The sequence below is a fragment of the Salvelinus namaycush genome, chromosome 25 (assembly GCF_016432855.1).
Source record: "Salvelinus namaycush isolate Seneca chromosome 25, SaNama_1.0, whole genome shotgun sequence".
NCBI classification, from domain to species: Eukaryota; Metazoa; Chordata; class Actinopteri; order Salmoniformes; family Salmonidae; genus Salvelinus; species Salvelinus namaycush.
The window spans coordinates 34565613-34593319 of NC_052331.1; the positions used below are offsets into that span (position 1 = coordinate 34565613).

A 27707-nucleotide genomic window follows, 5' to 3' on the forward strand; every position below is an offset into this window, starting at 1 on the left:
CGTTGGAGGTTTTGCTGGATGGGGGATGAGGCAGGGCTCTATGTTGTGCCCCTTTTACAATCAGGCCGCTGCCTTCCCTCCGTTTGCTGGTGTGGCCCAGCCGTGTTTGGTTGGTTGGTTGGTATAGGTCGTATTCACTAGGCCCAAAACGAGAAAAAAAAACAGACCAACAGGGATGGACTACCTGAACTTGTCCAAAAAGAAAATCTAGTTTTATTTTTCTGTTGCAAAACGTTTTGCTGCGGTGTGCACTAATGAATACCACCATGTTATTTTTTATTTAGGTTTGGTTCTGTGCGCTTTGACCTCTCTGAGAAGGGGTCATCATTATCATTTGTTCTCTTGCTGGAGGGTCGTCAATGTTCTGGAGGGTTCTGGTGGCTCCGCCTCTGTCCGGCACCTCTTGGCCGGCATGTCATCGTAGTGACCGTTGCCACAGTGGGGCTCCAGGGAGCCATTCCTGTCGTGACTGGGAGTGGCGACCACTGCCTCGCAGCTGCTGGACTCTTTGTCCGAGGTGGTGGGAGGAGGGAGAGCCTCCAGAGATGGGTGGGGGGCAGTGGGAGGAGGGAGAGCCTCCAGAGATGGGTGGGGGGCAGTGGGAGGAGGGAGAGCCTCCAGAGATGGGTGGGGGGCAGTGGGAGGAGGGAGAGCCTCCAGAGATGGGTGGGGGGCAGTGGGAGGAGGGAGAGCCTCCAGAGATGGGTGGGGGGCAGTGTGAGGAGGGAGAACATCCAGAGGTGGGTGGGGGGCAGTGTGAGGAGGGAGAACATCCAGAGAGGGGTGGGGGGCAGTGTGAGTAGGGAGAACATCCAGAGAGGGGTGGGTGGCATTGGGGGGAGGGAGAACATCCAGAGAGGGGTGAGGAGGGAGAACATCCAGAGTGGGGTGAGGAGGGAGAACATCCAGAGAGGGGTGGGGGGCAGTGTGAGGAACATCCAGAGAGGGGTGGGGGGCAGTGTGAGGAACATCCAGAGAGGGGTGGGGGGGAGTGAGCCCGTTGAACTGGACGGATTCTGCTTTGACGTCGTTCGCCACCGTGGATGATTGGGAAGCTTCTCCCGAGCTCAAGTTGTGACTCACTAAACCTGTTGGAGGAAAGATAGAGCTGTGACTCACTAAACCTGTTGGAGGAAAGATAAAGAGCTGTGACTCACTAAACCTGTTGGAGGAAAGATAAAGAGCTGTGACTCACTAAACCTGTTGGAGGAAAGATAAAGAGCTGTGACTCACTAAACCTGTTGGAGGAAAGATAAAGAGCTGTGACTCACTAAACCTGTTGGAGGAAAGATAAAGAGCTGTGACTCACTAAACCTGTTGGAGGAAAGATAAAGAGCTGTGACTCACTAAACCTGTTGGAGGAAAGATAAAGAGCTGTGACTCACTAAACCTGTTGGAGGAAAGATAAAGAGCTGTGACTCACTAAACCTGTTGGAGGAAAGATAAAGAGCTGTGACTCACTAAACCTGTTGGAGGAAAGATAAAGAGCTGTGACTCACTAAACCTGTTGGAGGAAAGATAAAGAGCTGTGACTCACTAAACCTGTTGGAGGAAAGATAAAGAGCTGTGACTCACTAAACCTGTTGGAGGAAAGATAAAGAGCTGTGACTCACTAAACCTGTTGGAGGAAAGATAAAGAGCTGTGACTCACTAAACCTGTTGGAGGAAAGATAAAGAGCTGTGACTCACTAAACCTGTTGGAGGAAAGATAAAGAGCTGTGACTCACTAAACCTGTTGGAGGAAAGATAAAGAGCTGTGACTCACTAAACCTGTTGGAGGAAAGATAGAGCTGTGACTCACTAAACCTGTTGGAGGAAAGATAAAGAGCTGTGACTCACTAAACCTGTTGGAGGAAAGATAAAGAGCTGTGACTCACTAAACCTGTTGGAGGAAAGATAAAGAGCTGTGACTCACTAAACCTGTTGGAGGAAAGATAGAGCGCTGTGACTCACTAAACCTGTTGGAGGAAAGATAGAGCTGTGACTCACTAAACCTGTTGGAGGAAAGATAGAGCTGTGACTCACTAAACCTGTTGGAGGAAAGATAAAGAGCTGTGACTCACTAAACCTGTTGGAGGAAAGATAGAGCTGTGACTCACTAAACCTGTTGGAGGAAAGATAGAGCTGTGACTCACTAAACCTGTTGGAGGAAAGATAAAGAGCTGTGACTCACTAAACCTGTTGGAGGAAAGATAGAGCTGTGACTCACTAAACCTGTTGGAGGAAAGATAGAGCTGTGACTCACTAAACCTGTTGGAGGAAAGAAAGAGCTGTGACTCACTAAACCTGTTGGAGGAAAGAAAGAGCTGTGACTCACTAAACCTGTTGGAGGAAAGATAAAGAGCTGTGACTCACTAAACCTGTTGGAGGAAAGATAAACCGAGTGAGCTGAGACGTCATGAATCATGTAAGGTACTGTCAATATAGAGGCACACAAGGGTCTCCACTAGAATTCACATGAGAAATGTTCTCAGTCATTGTAACAGCATTTCATGTAGCTCCTTGAACTGATGTTCCCTGAGTGTATTTCTCCCCTCCACAATTGCTCAGGGATTGTGTGTGTTCCCTTACCATTGTGGCTGCTACTGCCGTCCTCCCTCTCAGAGTGGCTGGTGCTGCTGTTGGAGGTGGTGGGAGGGGGCGAGGCCCCCCGGCTGGACGTGGCGCTCTCCGTCTCGTCCAGCAGCCGGTCCATGTAGTCCCTGAGACACACAGGGATAAGATAAATAACATTATTTTAAACAATTCAGTCAGCACTAACTACAGCCTGCCAGTTTAGCCCTTACACTAATCACACCACATGCATACCCTGTTCACACTACTAAGCCATACTAGGCTGGCCTGGTTACGCCTCCAGGACCATGTGAAAAGAAACGTCCAAGCCCGCATAGTACAGATCAGCTTAGCAAGATCGTGATAACAGGGTATTAAATTCACACCCCTGGAACATAGTGTCAACAGTAGCTATGGTTCCCAAAACAAAGGTGATCACACATACTGAGTGTGTATTGGTCACAGGGAATACCCATTCATGACAAGTTACATTTCATTTCAAATAATATTTTTGTTGCTACATCGCTACATCGTTTTTTGGACTTATAAATTAATGATATGTACACATTGATTTTTGAAGAATATAACCGATGATCAACAGTCATACCGCACCAGAACCCCAAATATAAGCTTGTTTAACTCCAATGTTTGAAAACAATGTAACCAAACACTGTATAGCCTCAAAACATGGTTAGAACTATACATCTGGTATCATGGATGGTCAGCTTGCATGTGTAGCTCGGTCTATGAATTTGAGAGGGGTTACATTTCTTCAGCTCCATCCCTCAGCTTTTTACCGGGGCGGGGAGTACGCTTTACTTTGTCTACTGCTGATTGCCGTTTCAAAATACATTTCAGAATCAGGTAAGCAAAAATCTAAAATATATATAATTTTTATATATAAAAAAAACATGTTATACAAATAAGACAGTTGTGGACGGAACTCAATATTCAAAACAATTAGCTTGGTCTGGTGAAAAGAGACTTACGTGACCCCAGGGTGAAGGCTGTATTTCCTTTTCCCCAGCCTGCTTTGCTGTGCAAAGAAATCATAACGCTCAGACTTCTTCCACATGTAATAAAAGGCCACACATTCTCCTACTGACCTAGTTCTCACCTGAAAAATGTAATATCAGCAGACAACGAGAGACATTATTACCATCGCCTTCCAGCGTTAAACTCAATTCAATTTCAACTCCCCAGTCAAGTCTACGAGGGATGAGTCGAAATGCAATATGTGAATTGAAAAAACAAGCCTTTTTTTTTTTTTGCTTTTCAATTCATGAACTGAATTTCAAATCCTCACGAGAGTTGGAGGTTAAAATGGAACTGACCCCACCCTGGTCGCTTCAAAACACATGCTAAATCAACATGAAGATAAATATTCTGAAAATAAACATACTTTTTAAATCAGATACCATAGTATTTAATACAATCTGATATATAATACAGTGTTTCCCCTTGGATTATTTTCAGCAGCGGTGGAAAAGTTAGTGGGGGAGGGACTTGGTAGTGGGCATGGCCAATGTCGTGGTCTTGCCGTTTTAAAGCTAATTTCCAGCAATTCTACACATTTTGCAATGAGCAGAGACATTTTCAAAAAATAAATATATACAGTGCATCCGGAAAGCATGCAGACCCTATGACTTCCACATTTTGTTACGTTAGTTTAATTCAAAAATGGATTCAAAAAAAAAAAAGATCCCCTCAATCTACACACAATTCCCCATAATGAAAAAGCAAAAACAGGTTTAGAATTTTTTGCACATTTTGGAAAAAAATACAAATCCTGAAATATCACATTTACATAGGTATTCAGAACCTTTACTCAGTACTTTGTTGAAGCACCTTTGACAGCGATACAACCTCGAGTCTTCTTGGGTATGACGCTACACACTTGGCACTAGAGGTCTACCGATTAAATCGGCACGGCCGATTAATTATGGCCGATTTCAAGTTTTTATTATCGGTAAATCGGCCTTTTTGGACGTCGATTACATTGCAATTCACGAGGAGACTGCGTGGCAGGCTGACCACCTGTTACGCGAGTGCAGCATCAAAAGGACCTTGTGGCTGCAAGGAGTCAAGGTAAGTTGCTAGCTAGCATTAAACTTGTCTTAAAAAACAATCAATCTTCACATAATCACTAGTTAACTACACATGGTTGATGATATTACTAGGTTAACTAGCTTGTCCTGCGTTGCAATAATCAATGCGGTGTTTGTTAATTTATCATCAAATCACAGCCTACTTCAACTTCGCGAAACGGGTGATGGCGCATTCGCGAAAAAAAGCACAATCGTTGCACAAATGTACATAACCATGAACATCAATGCCTTTCTTAAAATCAATACACAGAAGTATATATTTTTTAAACCTGCATATTTAGCTAAAAGAAATTAATGTTAGCAGGTAATATTAACTAGGAAAATTGTGTCACTTCTCTTGTGCTCAGTGCAAGCAGAGTCAGGGTATATACAGCAGTTTGGGCCACCTGGCTCGTTGCGAACTGTGTGAAGACCATTTCTTCCTAACAAAGATCGTAATTAATTTGCCAGAATTTTACATAATTATGACATAACATTGAAGGTTGTGCAATGTAACAGCAATATTTAGATTTAGGGTTGCCACCCGTTCGATAAAATACGGAACGGTTCCGTATTTCACTGAAAGAATAAACGTTTTGTTTTCGAAATGATAGTTTCTGGATTTGACCATATTAATGACCAAAGGCTCCTATTTCTGTGTGTTATTATACACTGCTCAAAAAAATAAAGGGAACACTAAAATAACACATCCTAGATCTGAATGAATGAAATATTCTTATTAAATACTTTTTTCTTTACATAGTTGAATGTGCTGACAACAAAATCACACAAAAATTATCAATGGAAATCAAATTTATTAACCCATGGAGGTCTGGATTTGGAGTCACACTCAAAATTAAAGTGGAAAACCACACTACAGGCTTATCCAACTTTGATGTAATGTCCTTAAAACAAGTCAAAATGAGGCTCAGTAGTGTGTGTGGCCTCCACGTGCCTGTATGACCTCCCTACAAAGCCTGGGCATGCTCCTGATGAGGTGGCGGATGGTCTCCTGAGGGATCTCCTCCCAGACCTGGACTAAAGCATCCGCCAACTCCTGGACAGTCTGTGGTGCAACGTGGCGTTGGTGGATGGAGCGAGACATGATGTCCCAGATGTGCTCAATTGGATTCAGGTCTGGGGAACGGGCGGGCCAGTCCATAGCATCAATGCCTTCCTCTTGCAGGAACTGCTGACACTCCAGCCACATGAGGTCTAGCATTGTCTTGCATTAGGAGGAACGCAGGGCCAACCGCACCAGCATATGGTCTCACAAGGGGTCTGAGGATCTCATCTCGGTACCTAATGGCAGTCAGGCTACCTCTGGCGAGCACATGGAGGGCTGTGCGGCCCCCCAAAGAAATGCCACCCCACACCATGACTGACCCACCGCCAAACCGGTGCTGGAGGATGTTGCAGGCAGCAGAACGTTCTCCACGGCGTCTCCAGACTCTGTCACGTCTGTCACATGTGCTCAGTGTGAACCTGCTTTCATCTGTGAAGAGCACAGGGCGCCTGTGGTGAATTTGCCAATCTTGGTGTTCTCTGGCAAATGCCAAACGTCCTGTACGGTGTTGGGCTGTAAGCACAACCCCCACCTGTGGACGTCGGGCCCTCATACCACCCTCATGGAGTCTGTTTCTGACCGTTTGAGCAGACACATGCACATTTGTGGCCTGCTGGAGGTCATTTTGCAGGGCTCTGGCAGTGCTCCTCCTGCTCCTCCTTGCACAAAGGCGGAGGTAGCGGTCCTGCTGCTGGGTTGTTGCCCTCCTACGGCCTCCTCCACGTCTCCTGATGTACTGGCCTGTCTCCTGGTAGCGCCTCCATGCTCTGGACACTACGCTGACAGACACAGCAAACCTTCTTGCCACAGCTCACATTGATGTGCCATCCTGGATGCGTTGCACTACCTGAGCCACTTGTGTGGGTTGTAGACTCCGTCTCATGCTACCACTAGAGTGAAAGCACCACCAGCATTCAAAAGTGACCAAAACATCAGCCAGGAAGCATAGGAACTGAGAAGTGGTCTGTGGTCACCACCTGCAGAACCACTCCTTTATTGGGGGTGTCTTGCTAATTGCCTATAAATTTCCACCTTTTGTCTATTCCATTTGCACAACAGCATGTGAAATTTATTGTCAATCAGTGTTGCTTCCTAAGTGGACAGTTTGATTTCACAGAAGTGTGATTGACTTGGAGTTACATTGTGTTGTTTAAGTGTTCCCTTTATTTTTTTGAGCAGTGTATTATAATTAAGTCTATGATTTGATAGAGCCGTCTGACTGAGCGATGGTAGGCAGCAGCAGGCTCGTAAGCATTCATTCAAACAGTACTTTACTGCGTTTGCCAGCAACTCTTAGCAATGGCTGAAGCACAGCGCTGTTTATGACTTCAAGCCTATCAACTCCCGAGATTAGGCTGGCAATAGTAAAGTGCCTATAAGAACATCCAATAGTCAAAGGTATATGAAATACAAATGGTATAGAGATAATTAGTTCACGCGTCATAATTCCTATAATAACTACAACCTAAAACTTCTTAACTGGGAATATTGAAGACTCATGTTAAAAGGAACCACCAGCTTTCATATGTTCTCATGTTCTGAGCAAGGAACTTAAACATTAGCTTTTTTACATGGCACATATTGCACTTTTACTTTCTTCTCCAACACTGTTTTTGTATTATTTATTTGTTTGTTTATAATATGTTTATTATTTTCCAATAAAAAACAATTTTTAAAAAGACAGCGATACAAACATTGACATTCACTGCACTGTTGAATGGGATGGCCAATTTAGAGGACAAAACAAAACTGAACTCACACATACACAAAATAAAACAAAATCCTATTAGGTGGTACACGTATAAGAAGGCATATAGTAATTACAAGCAGTGTAGTTAGGCCAAAAATAAATATTGAGTGGAGTACAGCACAGAGTAGCAGCAGATCATCAAACCAATTATGAAGCGGGACTAGACCATTTATCCAGTATCGGCTGCCATATTCTGTAAAACATTGGACTTCTATTGGAGGTATTGCATATAATCTTTTCCATATGTGTTACATTCTCTAAATCCTGTAACCACATTTCAAAAGGTAGGTACAGTCAACATGTTTTTGCATTATTTAAACCAAATTGAACATGTTTCATTATTTGAGACTAAATTTATTTATGTATTATATTAAGTTAAAATAAGTGTTCATTGTTCATTCAGTATTGTTGTAATTGTCATTATTACAAATATATATATATTTTTTTTAATTGGCCGATTAAATCGGTAAATTAGTCGACCTCTACTTGGCACACATGTACTTGGGGAGTTCCTCCCATTCTTCTCTGCAGATCCTCTCAAGCTCTGTCAGGTTGGATGGGAGAGTCACTGCACAGCTATTTTCAGGTCTTTCCAGAGATGTTCGATCAGGTTCAAGTCCGGACTCTGGCTATGCCACTCAAGGACATTCAGAGACTTGCCCCCATAGCCACTCCTGTATTGTCTTGGCTGTGTGCTTAGGGTTGTTGTCCTGTTGGAAGGTGAACTTTCGCCCCAGTCTGAGGTCATGAGCGCTCTGGAGCAGGTTTTCATCAAAGATCTCTCTGTACTTTGCTCCATTCATCTTTCCCTCGATCCTGACTAGTCTCCCAGTCCCTGCCACTGAAAAACCTCCCCACAGCATGATGCTGCCACCACCATGCTTCACTGTAGGGATGGTGCCAGGTTTCCTCCAGATGTGACGCTTGGCTTTCAAGCCTAGGAGTTCAATCTTGGTTTCATCAGACCAGAGAATCTTGTTTCTCATAGTCAGAATCATTTAGGTGCCTTTTAGCAAACTCCAAGCGGGCTGTCATGTGCTTTTTACTGAGGAGTGTCTTCCGTCTTGTCGCTCTACCATAAAGGCCTGATTAGTGGAGTGCTACAGTGATGGTTGTCCTTCTGGAAGGTTCTCCCATCTCCACAGAGGAACCCTCGAGCTCTGTCAAACGGACCATTGGGTTCATGGTCACCTTCCCTGACCAAGGCCCTTCTCCCCTGATTTCTCAGTTTGGCAGGCGGACAGCTCTAGGAAGAGTCTTGGTGGTTCCAAACTTCTTCCATTTACGAATGATGGAGGCCACCGTGTTCTTGGGGACCTTGAATGCTGCAGACATGTTTTGGTACCCTTCCCCAGATCTGTGCCTCGGTCCAATCCTGTCTCAGAGCTCAATTTCTTCAACCTCATGGCTTGGTTTTTGCTCTGACATGCACTGTCAACTGTGGGACCTTATATAGACAGGTGTGTGCCTTTCTAAATCATAGACTCCAATCAAGTTGTAGAAACATCTCAAGGATGATCAATGGAAACAGAATGCACCTGAGCTCAATTACGAGTCTCATAGCAAAGGGTCTGAATACTTACGTAAATAAGGTATTTCTGTTTTTTATTAATCATTATAGGGTATTGTGTGTAGATTGATGAGGAAATTTTAGAATAAGGCTGTAACGTAACAAAATGTAGAAAAAGTCAAGGGGTCTGAAAACTTTCCGAATGCACTGTGTGTTTTATATATATTTTGGAGTGGCGGCAATGATTCAGCTTCGGAGGCCTGCCGCTGCTAAATTAATATAGGGGAAGCACTGTATAAGACAGACATAGCTTACCTTGTTGGCTTGTATTGAATGAAAGTCTTTCCCATAACCTTTTAGTCCTTGCTCAAAATATCTACATTCGTCTTCTGTCCACACAGACAGCTCTTCTGTGACAGAGGGCAAAGGGTTATTAAGTACCACAACCACTGCTCCGTTCACATAAAATATAATACAACTACGACCATGTTACAGGTCCCGGACGCCATCAACAAAACACAGACACAAGCCAGGACCCATATAAGTCAAGGACAGCTTTTATCATCAAAATACTTCAAATACACCAAACATGACTGGTTAGATATTGAGAGAAAATATGCCAGATATGAGTGAAATCAAGAGCGAAAGTCAACCCTAGTTCACTGCAGGTGTTACCTCTAGCTGCCTTCACATTAAACTTCAGTCTTCTTAAAGCTTCCTCGGTGTCAAATTCACACCTGACCAACTCATAAAGTGCCTGTGGAAAGACAACATTGAAATTGTAAAGAAGACGGTTACAGACAAAAGTGCATACTACAGTCTTTATGGTAATGGCTTGTGTTCAGCAGGTGGCATTTTGAAAACAGTGAAATATGGAGGTACTAGATATGAAAACAAGTAATACCTAACCCTCAAAGTCATCCTGACTTCAGAGTCTGGAATGGCTCTTTGATAATGCGGCACAATGCGTCAACAATGAAGGGGGCTGTACTTTTACTGGTTGACTCTCCTCTGTCTTTCTCACTCCAACACTGACAGCCACACAAAGCCCCCCCGAGCGCCACCCTCTTCCATTACAATGGTGGGATTTTCAAATCCAAAACTATGTGCTCTCAACCCCCGAGGAAAAAACAAACCTGAGAGAGAACCAATCAAACCCGTCGCACAATTTCTGAGCGAATATTGCATTAACAAACTGCCTCCAGGCTAACTGAACACAACTCTGGACGCCAGTCTGTTTGAACACTGATCTGCTCGACTGTGGTGGTCTTCATACCTGCTCATTGTCTTTGATATGGGATCCCTCGGGGATGGCATCCACTCCTTTCTCCTCTCCTGTTCGTGTTGACGCCTGAGATAAAAACTCCACAACCTTGCCCTCGGGAAGGAACTCGGGGTCCCATAAAAGCTGGTCATCGTTTTCATATACTGGAAGGAGAGGAAAAAGGAGCGAGAGGGGGGAAAGCAGAGAGAAAGTCATTTTATTTCCTATTTACCTCTGTGATTGGAAGATATTTTTCAATTCAACTCAATTAGTGCATCGCAATTGCAAACAGAATGCCTTACCTTTCTCATAGTCTTTATATTTACAAAGGCCAGGCGGTGTTTCAGCCTGATACATGGACCCAACCATGATTTCCTGTCCAGATCAAAACACACTTTATTTAGTTTCACAAATCAAAAGTGTGCTTCAAATGAATAGCATGTCTTTAAGGCTAGAACTACCCAGTTGCGACCCATCATTCAGGGCAGAGCCCCACCTGTTTAGCTAAAATGAAATAATCCCTTGAGTTAATATAGCCGCATACAAACACGGTCTCTTGAGTAAAGCAGCACCAAAATGCAGGTGTTTCAGCCTAGCTCAGTGCTTTCTGTGTTGGAGGGGCAGCCAGCGAAAGCACACAGCGTAGGCGTTGGTAATCTTCTCTAGTTGCACCCGTGATTCGCTCAATGTTCTGTCACCCATGGGCACACTACATCACTGCAGAACCTACAGGGAGAGCTAGGCAGTTCAAGCCCCTTTGGGTGCTGCCATAGATTTACATTACATGCCCGTCCAAGGTGGCTCACCGTCATTGGCCACAGATAAAATGATATAAAGTCACGTAATATCTACCGTAGTTTTGATAGCTAGCAAGTTAAACAAGCAGTCATCATGAATCACGTCGACAATCTACTGGCAAATCCTTAGTAATTATATACTGAAAAAAAAGATGGACACAGCATGCAACAATTTTACTGAGTTACGGTTCATTTAAGGAAAACAGTCATTTGAAATAAATTCATTAGGCCCTAATCCATGAGCAGGGGTGCAGCCTTGGGTGGGCCTAGGCCCACCTTTTTCCAAACAAAAAGCTTTTCATTACAGACAGAAATATTGGCTGGTCTCAGACGATTCCGCAGGTGAAGAAGCCGGATATGGAGGTCCTGGGTTGTTGTGGTTACACGTGGTCTGCGGTTGTGAGGCCAGTTGGACGTACTGCCAAATTCTCTAAAACGATGGTGGAGGTGGCTTATGGTAGAGAAAGGAACATTCAATTCTCTGGCAACAGCTCTGGTGAACATTCCTGCAGTCAGCATGCCAATTGCACGCTCCCTCAAAACTTGAGACATCTGTAGCATTTTTTGTTGTTGTCACAACTGCACATTTTAGAGCGGCATTTTATTGTCCCCAGCACGAGGTGCACCTGTGTAATGATCATGCTGTTTAATCAGCTTCTTGATATGCCACACCGTTCAGGTGGATGGATTATTTTGGCAAAGTAGAAAATATCACTAACAGGGATGTGAACAAATTTCTGCACAAAATTTGAGAAAAATAAGCTTTTTGTGCGTATGGAACATTTCGGGGATCTTTCATTTCAGCTCATGAAGCACGGGACCAATACTTTGCATTTATATTTTTGTTCATTATAGATAAAACGGCCCGGTGCTCATCGACCATAAACATTACACAAGTTGGAAATAGCTAATTCAACAATGAGTGGTTTGCAAGGAATCAGTGGCTAACTGCAAGCATTGCAAAGCAATAACTATTGTGCTTCCCCTGCCTGCTATTTGGTGGAGAGGGTGTGTGGTCCAAGTCTGGGTTGAAGGATTTAAAACATCGGTCTGAAACGATCTCTTTTCCAAGCTTAAAATAACAAACATTCACACTATGGGCCATAAACAGTGAGTCCAAAACTATGTCTTGTATACTGCTGCATCAATGATGTAATATGCCAGGGAGATATGTATACTGTAGCTAAGAAAGTAATACTAAGTGTATGTTGTGTAGTAAGCTGTTAGTAGCCCATGCGTTTCACCCTAAGAATTTGGTCCCGCACCCCCTCAGGACTTAGCTTACTGTTCTGACTTGGTGGTTGAACATGTAGCCCTATAGCCTGTTTTCGAGAAATGTCATCATCGAATATTGTAAGAGCTTTCATTGTCTGCTTATATGCCGCCGTTATTTATCCTATTGGTTCTGACTTGGTGTACAGGGAGAATACTGTAAGAACGGCCCATGTTCTGAATTCCTTCGCTGTCCATTTCAAAAGGGCTGAATAAATAGGCATATCGACTATGTCCGGCTTCACGTGCTCATTAATGTCTTAATCAGTATCTTATTTATCTTTTTAGGTCATGTTGGAATGATGCATTTCATTGTTTCTTAAATTTGCTCATGTGCTTTTCTCCACGAGGGGATACCATATAATGTGACAGTCTCTTCACATTCATTTTTTTGTAATTATTCTTCTACAAAAAGTTTAGTAGACCCGTGTAATTCCAGTTGACAATGCAAGGGTTGTTTTGTTGGCGCAATACGCTGTCTGTGCGTTGGTATTCTGTCTATTAAAGTGTATCCTTGTGATTGTATTTTCCTTATTTAAAAAAAACAAAAACATAGCCCTAATAAAATAGTTAATGGTAGGCTATTCACATCTTTCTTGCGCTCTTCCTCTGTGATGTCTTACAGAGTAAAGTTTCGTTCTCAACATCTTGCTGAATTTATCTGAACACCCATCTGAATCTCTGGTCGGTGTCCATTTTGAAAGTGCTGAACGATGGCCTACCTCGTCGCAGCTCCTTTTGCTTGCACTTGCTTATAATTAAGAGCTACAGCACCAGTCAAACATTTGGACACACCTACCTCATTCAAGGGTTTTTCTTTATTTTTTACATTGTAGAATAATAGTGAAGACATCAAAAAGAATAAAGTGCTAAAGAAATATATTTGAGATTCTTCAAAGTAGCCACCCTTTGCCTTGACAGCTTTGCTCACTCTTGGCATTCTCTCAACCAGCTTCATGAGGTAGTCACCTGGAACGCATTTCAATTAACAGGTGTGCCTTGTTATTCTACAATGTAGAAAATTGGTGTGTCCAAATTTTTGACTGGTACTGTAAGTGTTAATGACAAGAACAAACATTATGAATCGACTGAAAAATAAATGTAATGTTTGTGTATTGTTCAAAAGTCAAAACTCATGTCGACATTCATTATAATTGAAAGAGAATGCGTTTTTTACCGAGTTACACAAATCCACAAGGAGTCAGTAGAAACCATATATAATTAAGCCAGTCAGCCAAATCAGCTATCTTTTATTAAACGCAGTAAATGAGGCTGAATGAACTGTTTCGCTGCCAGACAAGGCTCCTCTGATAGCCAGGTGTAACAGTGGTAAGGATTCACTCCATGGTGCTGAAAAGAAAGCTCCGCTGTTGGGACAGCTTTATGTAGGCCCTAACAGTTTGTGGGCAACATGTGTCACTGTTAAAGTGCAAATACTGTATTGTTTAGTGTTGTGTCATGCAATGTTCCCTCTAATCTGCCCACGGGCACGCAGGTTGGAAGTTTACATACACTTAGGTTGGAGTCATTAAAACTTGTTTTTAAACCACTCCACAAATTTCTTGTTAGCAAACTATAGATTTGGCAAGTCAGTTAGGACATCTACTTTGTGTATGACACAAGTCATTTCTCCAACAATTGTTTACAGACAGATTATTTCACTTATAATTCACTGCATCACAATTCCAGTGGGTCAGAAGTTTACATACACTAAGTTGACTGTGCCTTTAAACAGCTTGGAAAATTCCATAAAATGATGTCATGGCTTTAGAAGCTTCTGATAAGCTAATTCACATTATTTGAGTCAATTGGAGGTGTACCTGTGGATGTATTTCAACAGAACAACAGCAAAGGACCTTGTGAAGATGCTGGAGGAAACGGGTACAGAAGTATCTATATCCACAGTAAAACGGGTCCTATATTGACATAACCAGAAAGGCCGCTCAGCAAGGAAGAAGCCACTGCTCCAAAACCACCCTAAAAAAGCAACCGACTACAGTTTGCAACTGCACATGGGGACAATGATCGTACTTTTTGGACAAATGTCCTCTTGTCTGATGAAACAAAAATAGAACTGTTTGGCCATAATGACCATCGTTATGTTTGGAGGAAAAAGGGGGAGGCGTGCAAGCCAAAGAACACCATCCCAACCATGAAGCACAAGGGTGGCAGCATCATGTTGTGGGGGTGCTTTGCTGCAGGAGGGACTGGTACACTTCACAAAATACATGGCATCATGAGGAAGGACAATTATGTGGATATATTGAAGCAACATCTCAAGACATCAGTCAGCAAGTTAAAGCTTGGTTGCAAATGGGTCTTCCAAATGACAATGACCCCAAGCATACTTCCAAAGTTGCGGCAAAATGGCTTAAGGACAACAAAGTCAAGGTATTGGAGTGGCCATCACAAAGCCCTGACCTCAATCCTATAGAAAATTTGTGGGCAGAACTGAAAAAGCGTGTGCGAGCAGGGAGGGCTACAAACCTGACTCAGTTACACCAGCTCTGTCAGGAGGAATGGGCCAAAATTCACCCCACTTATTGTGGGAAGCTTGTGGAAGGCTACCCGAAACATTTGACCCAAGTTAAACAATTTAAAAGGCAATGCTACCAAATACTAATTGTGTGTGTGTATGTAAACTTCTGACCCACTGGGAATGTGATGAAAGAAATAAAAGCTGAAAGAAATCATTCTCTCTACTATTATTCTGACATTTCACATTCTTAAAATAAAGTGGTGATCCTAACTGACCTAAGACAGTGAATTTTTACTAGGAATAAATGACAGGAATTGTGGAAAAACTGAGTTTAAATGTATTTGGCTAAGGTGTATGTAAACTTTCGACTTCAACTGTATTAGCCCATAGAGAAGCACGAGATTGAACTTCACGCAACTTTCTAGAGCAGTGGACACCAACTGTTCGATCTCCAAGGCATTCCTAGTCGATAGCCAAACATTTATGTAAAAACAAACAACGATAAAGCCTTGTGTTCCTATTTGTATGTGTCTCGGGCTGTTTTCGGTAGGTGCATCCGATTCAGCTGCCCTGCGCACCGGGTAAGCAACTATTGCCATTTTGAACCATTTCATGTGTCAAATGTACAAACTCTGCCTTCTCGGCCAGCCCGGAGAGCAAATCAAGTGCACTATAGGACTAACGCTGGCCAATCGGATGGCTCAGATTAGCGTGTCTGCAGTAATGTAGCAGGCATAAAAGAAGGCTACAGCAAATGTGATACTTGAGATTTCAAAACGTTTAAAACCATGACTTTTGCATGAGGCAGAAAGTTTCACCACAACTGGAAGACGGTGTCCCTCTCTGTCCCTCAGTGTCAGTGGAGGAAAAGGAGAGTGGAGGGATGCTGCTCTCTCCCTCTGCTAAGACTGAACATCAGATGCAGCAGGGGCGCAACTTTGGTTTTAGAAGTGGGGGGGACATAACCTGGCGGTGGGTCTGGGGGTCCCCCCCAGAATTGTATTGGCCCTCTAAAGCTAATTTTCTGCATTTCCACACAATCCAATATGCCATCTCTATTTAGAACAACAAAAAGTAAGCAAAAATGCCCACAGTCATCAAGCTTAGTAAGAGATCATTATTAAATATGTTTAAGTGATTGATAAGACTGAACTAGATCAAAGGTCATTCAATAATCAATAATGTGTTGCTCCTTTAACCAATAGCCTAACAAATGGACTCCAAAAAGAAAAAAAACATAGTTTTTATTACGACATCCTCGATATCAAATTTCAGCCAGAACGCCCAGCCAGCCCAAGCCGCCTGCACGCCCGACCCCCACCAGTCTAGTACATGACTTAAATTTCCCAACAATCCCCCCCCCCCCCTTTTTTTATTCCCAAGGGAAAGGCTTGGAAACAACAGTACAAAAAAATAAATAAAAAAAAACACATACACCTCAAATATATAATAACAGACAAACAGCAAATCCTCCATATAATTAATCTCATGGTACTGTAGAGCTCTTTTTACTTGCACACAATATAGAGGAGTTGCCCCATCCTGTCTCTAGGGGTCCACAGCCCTGTATCGCTCTAACCCAACACACCCCACTCAGCTTAGAGAAACATTCAATATTGTCTTCAGGTGTGTTAGGTTAAGTCCAGAGTAACAACAGTACAGCAGACCCCCAGGGCAAGGCCTTAGCAAGCCCAGCAGCTAGGGATTGCCGTTGGAATGTTTTCAATACAGACTCCTTTTGTCGTACTGTATTCCATACGAGGCATCAGGACATCATTTTTTAATAGTAGGCCACTCTGGTAGACCTACATTATGATCAAATAACCACAGTAGCCTACTTGACCACTGTTAAAACTAACTTAAAGCGGCTACAGCCTCAGTGTTCACAGTAAACGCGCACTGGAAGTTCCACAGGATTTTCACAACGTTTAAGTTTGCCGTCAGTAGATCTGAAATTTGCTCAGTGCCCGAAAAAAATTAGGTGGGAACATTGGTGTAGTGGCTTTGCTGGCATGCATCTAAAAACAAAAAAGTTGAGTTCGCCACATCGAGATTTACATGCTAAAAATCGCCACTGGAACTACCATATCTAACGAATGATTAAACAATATATTTACCTTTTTCCAATCCTCAGAAGGGACATAATTTTCATCTTCTTCTGACTCTTCCTCTGCATCCTTATCTGAAACAACATTTGGCAGTTTGACTCTGTCACCTTTTCCACACATCAGTTCTCATTTTCAACCACTGGGTTAAAATGCATAAAGTGTCTTCAGAAAGTATTCACACCCTTTTGACTTTTTCCAAATTTTGTTGTCTTACAGCCTGAATTTTAAATGGCTTAAATTGAAATTGTGTCACTGGCCAACACACAATACCCCATAATGTCAAAGTGGAATTATGTTTAGATTTCTTTTACAAATGAATAACAAATGAAAAGCTGAAATGTCTGGAGTCAATAAGTATTCAATCCCTTTGTTACAGTAATCTTAAATAAGTTCAGGAGTGAAGAAAAATCGGCTTAAGAATTCACATAAGTTGCAGATTCAACTACAAAGACCAGGGAGATGAGTAAAAAATAAATAAAGCAGACATTGAATATCCCTTTGAGCATAGTGAAGTTATTGATTACACTTTGGATGGAGTATCAATACATCCAGTCACTACAAAGATAGACGTCCATCCTAACTCAGTTGCCGAAGAGGAAGGAAATCGCTCAGAGATTTCACCATGAGGCCAATAGTGACTAAAACATGTTACATAGTTTAATGGCTGTGATAGGAGAAAACTGAGGATGGATCAGCAACACTATAGTAACTCCACAATACTAACCTACATGAGTGAAAAGGAATATTATACAGAATAAAAAAAAAAAGTTTGCTATAAGGCACTACAGTAAAACTGCAAAAAAATGTGGCACAAAAATGTACTTTATGTCCTGAATACAAAGGGCCATGTTAGGGGAAAATCTAACAACATCACGGTGTACCACTCTCCATATTTTCAAGCATAGTGGTGGCTGCATCATGTTATAGGTATGCTTGTCATCAGCAAGGACTAGGGAGTTTTCTAGGATAAAAAGAAACGGAACAGAGCTAAGCACAGGCAAAATCCCAGAGGAGAACCTGTTTGTCTGCTTTCCAACAGACTCTGGTAGAAAAATTCACCTTTCAGCAGGTCAATAACCTAAAACCAAAGGCCAAATATACACCGGAGTTGCATACCAAGATGACATTGAATGTTCCTGAGTGGCCTAATTGTTACAGTTTTGACTTAAAATGTCTTGAAAATCTATAGCAAGACTTGAAAATGGATTTCTAGCAATGATCAACAACCAACTTGACAGAGCTTGAAGAATTTTAAAAATAATAATGTGCAAATACTGTACAATCCATGTGTACAAAGCTCTTAGAGACCCCAAAAGACTCTTAGCTGCAATCACTGCCAAAGGTGATTCTAACATGTACAGAGTAAGGGGAGTGAATACTTATAGTACCAGTCAAAAGTTTGTACACACCTACTCATTCAAGGGTTTGTCTTTATTTTTACTAGTTTCTACATTGTATTATAATAGTGAAGACATCAAAACTATGAAATAACACATATGGAATATATAATGTAGAACCCCAAAAAAAGTGTTAAACAAATATATTTTAGATTTTTCAAAGTAGCCACCCCTTGCCTTGATGACAGCCTTGCACACTCTTGGCATTCTCTCAACCAGCTTCATGAGGTAGTCACCTGGAATGCATTTTCAACAGTCTTGAAGGAGTTCCAACATATGCTAAGCACATGTTGGCTGCTTTTCCTTCACTCTGCGGTCCAACTCATCCCAAACTGTCTCAATTGGTTTGAGGTCAGGTGATTGTGGAGGCCAAGTCATCTGATGCAGCACTCCATCACTCTCTTTCTTGGTCAAATAGCCCATATACAGCCTGGAGGTGTGTTTTAGGTCATTGTCCTGTTGAAAAACAAATGATAGTGGGACTAAGCCCAAACCAACCCAAACCAGATGGGAAGGCGTATTGTTGCAGAATGCTGTGGTAGCCATGCTGGTTAAGTTTGTAATTGTATTTAAAATTCAAGGCAGACAGTGTCATCAGCAAAGTACCCCCACACCTCCACCTCCATGCTTCACGGTGGGAACCACACGTGGAGATCATCCGTTCACCTACTCTGCGTCTCACAAAGACCAGGCGGTTGAAACCAAAAATCTCAAATTTGGACTCATCAGACCAAAGGACAGATTTCCACCGGTCTAATGTCCATTGCTCATGTGTCTTCGTCCCATCAAGTCTCTTCTTAATATTATTGGTGTCCTTTAGTAGTGGTGTCTTTGCAGCAATTCAACCATGAAGGCCTGATTCACGCGGTCTCTTCTGAACAATTGATGTTGAGATGTGTTTTACTTGAACTCTGAGGTGCAATCTGAGGTGGAGTTAATTGCCAATTTCTAAGGCTGGTAACTTTAAAGAACTTATCCTCTGCAGCAGAGGTAACTCTGGGTCTTCCTTCCCTGTGGCAGTCCTCATGAGAGCCTGTTTCATCATAGTGCTTGATGGTTTTTGCGACTGCTCTTGAAGTTACTTTCAAAGTTCTTGACATTTTCCGTATTGACTGACCTTCATGTCTTAAAGTAATGATGGATTGTCATTTCACTTTGCTTATTTTAGCTGTTCTTGCCATAATATGGACTTGGTCTTTTGCCAACTAGGGCCATCTTCTGTATACCAACCCTACCTTGTCACAACATAACTGAAAATGTCTCAAACACATTAAGGAAAGAAATCCCACAAATGAACTTAAGGCACACCTGTTAATTGAAATGCATTCCAGGTGACTACCTCATGAAGCTGGTTGAGAGAATGCCAAGAGTCTGCAACGCTGTCAAGGCAACGGGTGGCTACTTTGAAGAATCTAAAATAAAAAATATATATTTTGATTTGTATAACACTTTTTTGGTTGCTACATGATTCCATATGTGTTATTTCATAGTTTTGATGTCTTCACTATTATTGTACAATGTAGAAAATAGTAAAATAATAAAGAAAAAACCCTTGAATGAGTAGGTGTGTCCAAACTTTTGACTGGTACTTCATGTACTTCATTTTCAATACATTTACCAACATTTCTAGAAACACGTTTTCACTTTGTCATTATGGGGTATTGTGTGTAGATGGGTGAAAATCTATTTAGTCCATTTTGAATTCAGGCTGTAACAACAAAATGTGGAATAATTCAAAGGGAATACTTTTTGAAGGCAATGTAAAAAAAGATCTCACAAACAATCCAATATAAAAAGCGTGTCTCGTGATGGAAGCAAAGGTGCATACTTTCAAAGTACTTGAGCGTCTGTGATCCGCGTATCAGCTCTGCCGTGCCGTGGGATTTGACGGAGCGCGTGCGACCCTCGCAGGACAACTGGTTCTCGTTCCCCATTCCTGACGAGATCTTCACCCTCTCAGTCTGAACACACACACACCCCAAAGCATTACACACAATTTTTTCCCCCAATGGTACATTCAAAGAAGCCCCTTTGCAGGGTGTCCACCCACTCTGCCCAGAGTGGGAGAAAACACTTTCCCTTCCTTTTGTTATAAACTATAAAAAAGGCATTGAAGAAGGCAGTGATGCCGAAACGTTGGTGATTTACCCAATAAATGGGAGTTTATATATGGAGAGTGCAACAAATGATATAGTTTATTCGCCGTTAGTCAGCACCTCCACACAAAGTAATTTTTCTGGGTGGGCGCCAGCTTGTTTTTTTTTATGTTATAAAACACATTTTACCAAGACTCTGCAAAAAAAGAAACATCCCTTTTCAGGACCCTGTCTTTCAAAGATAATTCATAAAACTCCAAATAGCTTCACAGATCTTCATTGTAAAGGGTTTAAACACTGTTTCCCATGCTTGTTGAACCATAAACAATTAATGAACATGCACCTGTGGAACGGTCGTTAAGACACTAACAGCTTACAGACGGTAGGCAATTAAGGTCACAGTTATGACACTAGAGAGGCCTTTCTACTGACTCTGAAAAACACAAAAGGAAGATGCCCAGGGTCCCTGCTCATCTGCGTGAACGTGCCTTAGGCATGTTGCAAGGAGGCATGAGGCCTGCAGATGTGGCCAGGGCAATAAATTGCAATGTCCGTACTGTGAGAAGCCTAAGACTGCGCTACAGGGAGATAGGACTGACAGCTAATCGTCCTCGCGGTGGCAGACCACGTGTAACAACACCTGCACAGGATCGGTACATCCGAACATCACACCTGCGGGACAGGTACAGGATGGCAACAACAACTGCCCGAGTTACACCAGGAATGCACAATCCCTCCATCAGTGCTTAGACTGTCCAAAATAGGCTGAGAGAGGCTGGACTGAGGGCTTGTTGTAAGGCAGGTCCTCACCAGATATCACCGGCAACAACGTCGCCTATAGGTACAATTCCACCGTCGCTAGACCAGACAGGACAGGCAAAAAGTGCTCTTCACTGACAAGTCTCGGTTTTGTCTCACCAGGGGTGATGGTCGGATTTGTGTTTATCGTCGAAGGAATGAGCGTTACACCAAGGCCTGTACTCTGGAGCGGGATCAATTTGGAGGTGGATGGTCCGTCATGGTCTGGGGCGGTGTGTCACAGCACTGCACAGCACTCACTGCACTGAGCTTGTTGTCATTGCAGGCAATCTCAATGCTGTGCATTACAGGGAAGACATCCTCTGTAACATCCTCCTCGCTCATGTGGTACCCTTCCTGCAGGCTCATCCGGACATGACCTTCCAGCATGACAAAGCCACCAGCCATACTGCTCGTTCTGTGCGTGATTTCCTGCAAGACAGGAATGTCAGTGTTCTGCCATGGCCAGCGAAGAGCCCGGATCTCAATCCCATTGAACACGTCTGGGACCTGTTGGATCGGAGGATGAGGGCTAAGGCCATTACCCCCAGAACTTGCAGGTGCCTTGGTGGAAGAGTGGGGTAACATCTCACTGCAAGAACTGGCAAATCTGGTGCAGTCCACGAGGAGGAGATTCACTGCAGTACTTAATGAGGCTGGTGGCCACACCAGATACTGACTGTTACTTTTGATTTTGACCCCCCCTTTGTTCAGGGACACATTATTCCATTTATTTTAGTCACATGTCTGTGGAACTTGTTCAATTTATGTCTCAGTTGTTGAATCTTATGTTCATCCATTCATTATTTGCTGAAAATAAACACAGTTGACAGTGAGGGCGTTTATTTTTCCCCGAGATCCGATAATAAGCACCAAGCTCTGTTGACAGAGGTATGCTTGTTTTTGTGAGAAATTTTACACACACAAAAAAAATACCATTAATATGAAGTGTATACTAAAATATAAAAATACTACATCATGTCTCAAAATCGATATCCATCTTACCGCAAATGTTTTATATCCTCTGGGTTTGAGAAGAAAGAGGAGTTCAACGGTGAGCCTGTCAGTTAGCCTTAATTGTAGCACAGCATCCAGCCTACGTGATACAATGCTATTTTCCTGATTTTTGACTAATTTGTTTTTCTGGCCTCCATTGATTTAGTCACCCCAATTTTGGCCATTCTACAAGGCTAAAAACTCCAATCACTTTTGAACGGATTACGACATGAGGTTTGGACCATTGTTTTTTTTATTTAGATTATGTATATAACTAACATTATATTACCCATTGGTCAAAAGATGTGTTTTGATTGGACATCCTACCCTTTAAAAAACAACAAAATCAACATTCAATACTCATGTATGAAACAGCGGCATCATCATCAACGCTGACTAGATGTATCTATCAGCAACAACTACACATTTCTGACTGAATGGGTCAACTGTATAATATGTAGTGGAGCTTTATAACAGTCACATTAGAACAGTAAGGTGCAAACAAGCATTCCTTCTTTATGACTGTGTTGGTTGATATCCTGTTATTTCTGGAGATTCATGGCACCCACCTTATTCCTCTTCAGCTCGCCAGTGTTTCTACTGCTTTCATCATTGTCCAGATCGTCCTCTTCCTCCTCTTCCTCATCCTCCAACTCCTCTTCGTCCTCAAAGTCTTCCTCCTCCTCCTCTTCTTCCTCCTCTCCATCTGCTGGTGAACCGCCGCCACATCCATACATACTCAACAACTCATGAATGGGCATCTCTCCCTCCTATGGCGCAAATGGAACAACAAAAAATCCCTTTTGTTACACACTGAATTTAGTGGATTACACTTAAAAACAGACTAACATAAATCACTGGTAAAACTTTGCAATAATAGGGTTCAAATAGTCTATATATACAGTAGCAGTCAAAAGTTTGGACACACCTACTCATTCAAGGGTTTTTCTTTATTTTTTACTATTTTCTACATGGTAGAATAATAGTGAAAACATCAAAACTATGAAATAACACATATGGAATCATGTAGTAACCAAAACAGTGTTATACAAATCAAAATATATATTTTACATGATACCCTTTGTTGGCATAATTGATCTCTTTCAGGGAGAGAATACATGGTAGCATCCAGCTTAAACCAGCTCCAGCTACACTTCATCCCTGAATCCACTTGTTTAACAAGCAATGCCTCATTTTCCCCTAATTCTCTCATTACGAAAATTAACCACATACTGTAGAGGGAAAACATTAGTTCACAGATAGTGGTTAGTTTGTTAGCTAGTTAACATTTCACACAGATTCCCAGTGTCCGGTAAGCAACTAACGCATTATAACTTGATAACATTATATACGGCATGGAGTCGTATACCAGTGAATACTATAGCGAATTGGTCAGGTTACTAACATTTGCGCATCTGATGTTGTAACGTTAGCTAGCTAACGTTAGCTGTGTGACTTTATTAGCCAGCTAATTTTCACACCATAAACTAAATTATATGATCAGTTAAGTTGGTCGACGTGAGTAAGACCTTTAAACAGGTCAACACACGAGGCTGTGGGGCCTGACGGATTACCAGGACGTGTGCTCCGGGCATGCGCTGACCAACTGGCAGGTGTCTTCACTGACATTTTCAACATGTCCCTGATTGAGTCTGTAATACCAACATGTTTCAAGCAGACCACCATAGTCCCTGTGCCCAAGAACACAAAAGCAACCTGCCTAAATTACTACAGACCCGTAGCACTCACGACGGTAGCCATGAAGTGCTTTGAAAGGTTGGTAATGGTTCACATCAACACCATTATCCCAAAAACCCTAGACCCACTCCAAATTGCATACCGCCCAAACAGATCCCCAGATGATGCAATCTCTATTGCACTCCACACTGCTCTTTCCCAGCTGGACAAAAGGAACACTTATGTGAGAATGCACACCCCCATTCTCATCGACGGGGATGCAGTGGAGCAGGTTGAGAGCTTCAAGTTCCTTGGTGTCCACATCAACAAAAAACTAACATGGTCCAAACACACCAAGACAGTCGTGAAGAGGGCACGATAAAGCCTATTCCCCCTCAGGAAACTAAAAAGATATGGCATGGGTCCTGAGATCCTCAAAAGGTTCTACAGCTGCAACATCGAGAGCATCCTGACTGGTTGCATCACTGCCTGGTACGGCAATTGCTCGGCCTCTGACCGCAAGGCACTACAGAGGGTAGTGCGTACGGCCCAGTACATCACTGCGGCTAAGCTGCCTGCCATCCAGGACCTCTATACCAGGCGGTGTCAGAGGAAGGCCCTAAAAATTGTCAAAGACCCCAGCCATAGACTGTTCCCCCCCCCCCTCTTTTTACGCTGCTGCTACTCTCTGTTTATCATATATGCATAGTCACCTTAACTATACACTCATGTACATACTACCACAATTGGGCCGACCAACCAGTGCTCCCGCACATTGGCTAACCGGGCTATCTGCATTGTGTCCCACCTACCACCCCCTTTACGCTACTGCTACTCTCTGTTCATCATATATGCATAGTCACTTTAACCATATCTACATACTACCTCAATCAGCCCAACTAACCGGTGTCTGTATGTAGCCTCGCTACCTTTATTGCCTCGTTAATGTATATAGCCTGTCTTTTTACTGTTGTTTTATTTCTTTACCTACCTATTGTTCACCTAATACCTTTTTTGCACTATTGGTTAGAGCCTGTAAGTAAGCATTTCACTGTAAGGTCTACACCGGTTGTATTCAGCGCACATGACAAATTAACTTTGATTTGATAAGGTTGCTCAACATTTCTCTGGCTAGGTAACGGAGAATTTGAGCCAGCTAGCAAGATACTTAACAATGCTAACAATACTTGTTCCACCACACTTTCTCCCTCACAAACTTAACAAATGCCAGTTGTTTTTCGGGTTACAGCTCATGAAGTACACTTCATCACCTTCTAGCCCCCGTCTCCGTGGTCAGGCTTCTCACTTACGCTACCCGTTATCGTTCAGGGGACACGCTGCTGTAACTGGCAAACTGCCATTCCACTCTCCCGCTGTCTTTCCAGAGCGCGCGCTGATGATGCTGTAACTAGCACATTGGTTGTCTCTTCTCTCTTCAGTGTCATGCTGCATTCTGTTATGTGAACGACTGGCTGAGCCTTGGATACAGCCAGTAGTGATCCAAATGCCATCACTCGTTCACATACAGCCAGTATTACTCCAAGCGCGCATCACTCGTTCGCTTACAGCCAGTATTGCTCCAAACGCCATCACTCGTTCACATACAGCCAGTATTGCTCCAAACGCCATCACTCGTTCGCTTACAGCCAGTATTGCTCCAAACGCCATCACTCGTTCGCATACAGCCAGTAGTGATCCAACCCCCCCCCCCCAAAAAAATAACTTCTCATCGGATCTACATGAATCACGTAGGTCACGAATTTCACTGAATAGTGACTAGTTTGCATGCCTGAGAGTAGGTGAATGGATGATCTCCACATGTGATTCCCACCATGAAGCATAGAGGTGGTGTGTTGGTGCTTTGCTGGTGACATTGCCTGTGATTCATTTAGAATTCGATACACCATTCCATCTGGTTTGCGCTTAATGGGACTATCATTTGTTTTTCTACAGGACAATGACCCAAAACACACCTCCAGGCTGTGTAAGGGCTATTTGACCAAGGAGAGTGATGAAGTGCTGCATCAGATGACCTGGCCTCCACAATCACCTGACCTCAACCCAATTGAGATGGTTTGGGATGAGTTGGACCGCAGAGTGAAGAAAAAGCAGCCAACAAGTGCTCAGCATATAGTATGTGGGAACGCCATCAAGACTGTTGGAAAAACATTCCAAGTGACTACCTTATGAAGCTGGTTGAGAGAATGCAAAGAGTGTGCAAAACTGTCATCAAGGCAAAGGGTGTCTACTTTGAAGAAACAAAAATATTTTGATTTGTTTAACACTTTTTTGGTTACTACATGATTCCATGTGTTGTTTCATAGTTCTGATGTCTTCACTATTATTCTACAATGTAAAAGATGTACAAATAAAGACAAACCCTTTAATGAGTAGGTGTGTCCAAACTTTTGACTGGTTCTGTATATAACTAACAGGTTACTGTTCACAGAGCCATATTCATTAGAGCATGAATACTGTAGCAAAAAGGTTTGCAACGTAAAATAGAAACAAGTGTTTCATCTTGGACAAATTCAGGTAGTCTCTCCCTGTTTCAGTTCATCTTCTTCCAGTGCATGAATACAACCCAGGATAACTTTCGAACCACTAAATGAAATCATTTTGAGACGCACCCGGGCAAGGTCATCGATCTCATTGCTAAAGTTGGTCTCTCCCTCGAGCCTCTCCTCCTCTTCCAGTGTGCGTTCGTCGTCAAAGTCGTGGACGAGCATATCTGCTGAAAGATCAAACTCACGGTCCTCTGCTGAACCTCCTGAGGAAAAACACACCAGGAAATTTCAAGAGGAGATAGTCGATGATATAGTGCTTCATGGTTAATAACGAAAATATTATTATGACAGTGGGATTTGTTCAGACCAATTTTTCTTCATACGTGTTAATGTTCTAATGAGGATTTAAAAAATGGCACATTCATTATAAAACACACAATAATATTTACCTGGGCTCGTACTCCCAACGGAGGGCTAAAACAAAACACCCAAGATTAGTCAGAACCACATACACAAGTACAACACACGTAGCTGTAACTTTGCTATAACTTTTCGGTTCAGAGATACTTTCAGTAAATTATGCGGTTTTCTGGACGAGGCCAATGTCGTCTACAGACAAAAGGCCTGAACAAAAACATAAATAGGAACTACGATACAGTAAACGGATCATCCGTCTGCTAACGTTAGTAGGGTAGTGGATGGAAAGCAAAGTAAAAGCGCGCCTGAAACTTACGACTGGCTCCTTGTTGGCTAACGCCGACGTAAAAATGTATATCAGTGACAGTAGTTTTTTTTTGGTTGTAACAAGGAGACCTCTGACGATCAGGCCAGCATTGAAACAAGTCAAATCAGACATTTCAAGTGAGCGATAATCAAATGGATTGTTCTCTCACAATGTGGACACTTTGAATGATAGATAGCTAACGTTATTTGCTAGCTCCCTGCCTCAGTTAACTAATCACATAATTACTTAGCTACATAGTGTCGCTTTCAGTACGCAGAATACCACCAGGTCAACAAAAAAAATGCAATAGCATCCGAAAATATGAACTTTGATCCTTTTCGAGTGGGTAACGTTAACGCTCGTAGTCAGCCAAGCTTTCCCAACAATAGCTACGTAGCTAGCTTAGCATAGCCATCGCGCTAACTAGCCAGGCATCATCGCTAAGACTGAAGTTTGCAAAATAGAATTTATGGAAATGAGACAAGTTTAATATTTTAAAATGTATATCGCTTCTCCGTATTTTAGTACATATTTATCGCTTCTCATTTGGGGCCTGTGCACCCAACAGAATCAACTCTATAAACCTAAAAACATTCTTATTTTCCCGAATATTTATTGGACTTTGC

At 42.5% G+C, this 27707-nt stretch overlaps 1 protein-coding gene across 1 annotated transcript; it reads right to left on the minus strand.

The window, feature by feature from the left end:
• Positions 1 to 190: 190 nt before the first annotated feature.
• LOC120020629 (mesoderm induction early response protein 1-like) lies at positions 191 to 27707 on the minus strand. Its single transcript, XM_038964339.1, has 14 exons — positions 27091 to 27707; positions 26807 to 26831; positions 26481 to 26620; positions 22743 to 22943; positions 20112 to 20244; positions 16896 to 16960; positions 10533 to 10605; positions 10243 to 10394; positions 9642 to 9723; positions 9282 to 9376; positions 3543 to 3670; positions 2572 to 2702; positions 970 to 1088; positions 191 to 537 (listed from the first exon to the last, which is right to left on the minus strand). Exons 1-14 carry the CDS (start codon positions 27211 to 27213, stop codon positions 331 to 333), a joined length of 1674 nt encoding a protein of 557 aa, XP_038820267.1. The 5' UTR covers positions 27214 to 27707; the 3' UTR covers positions 191 to 330.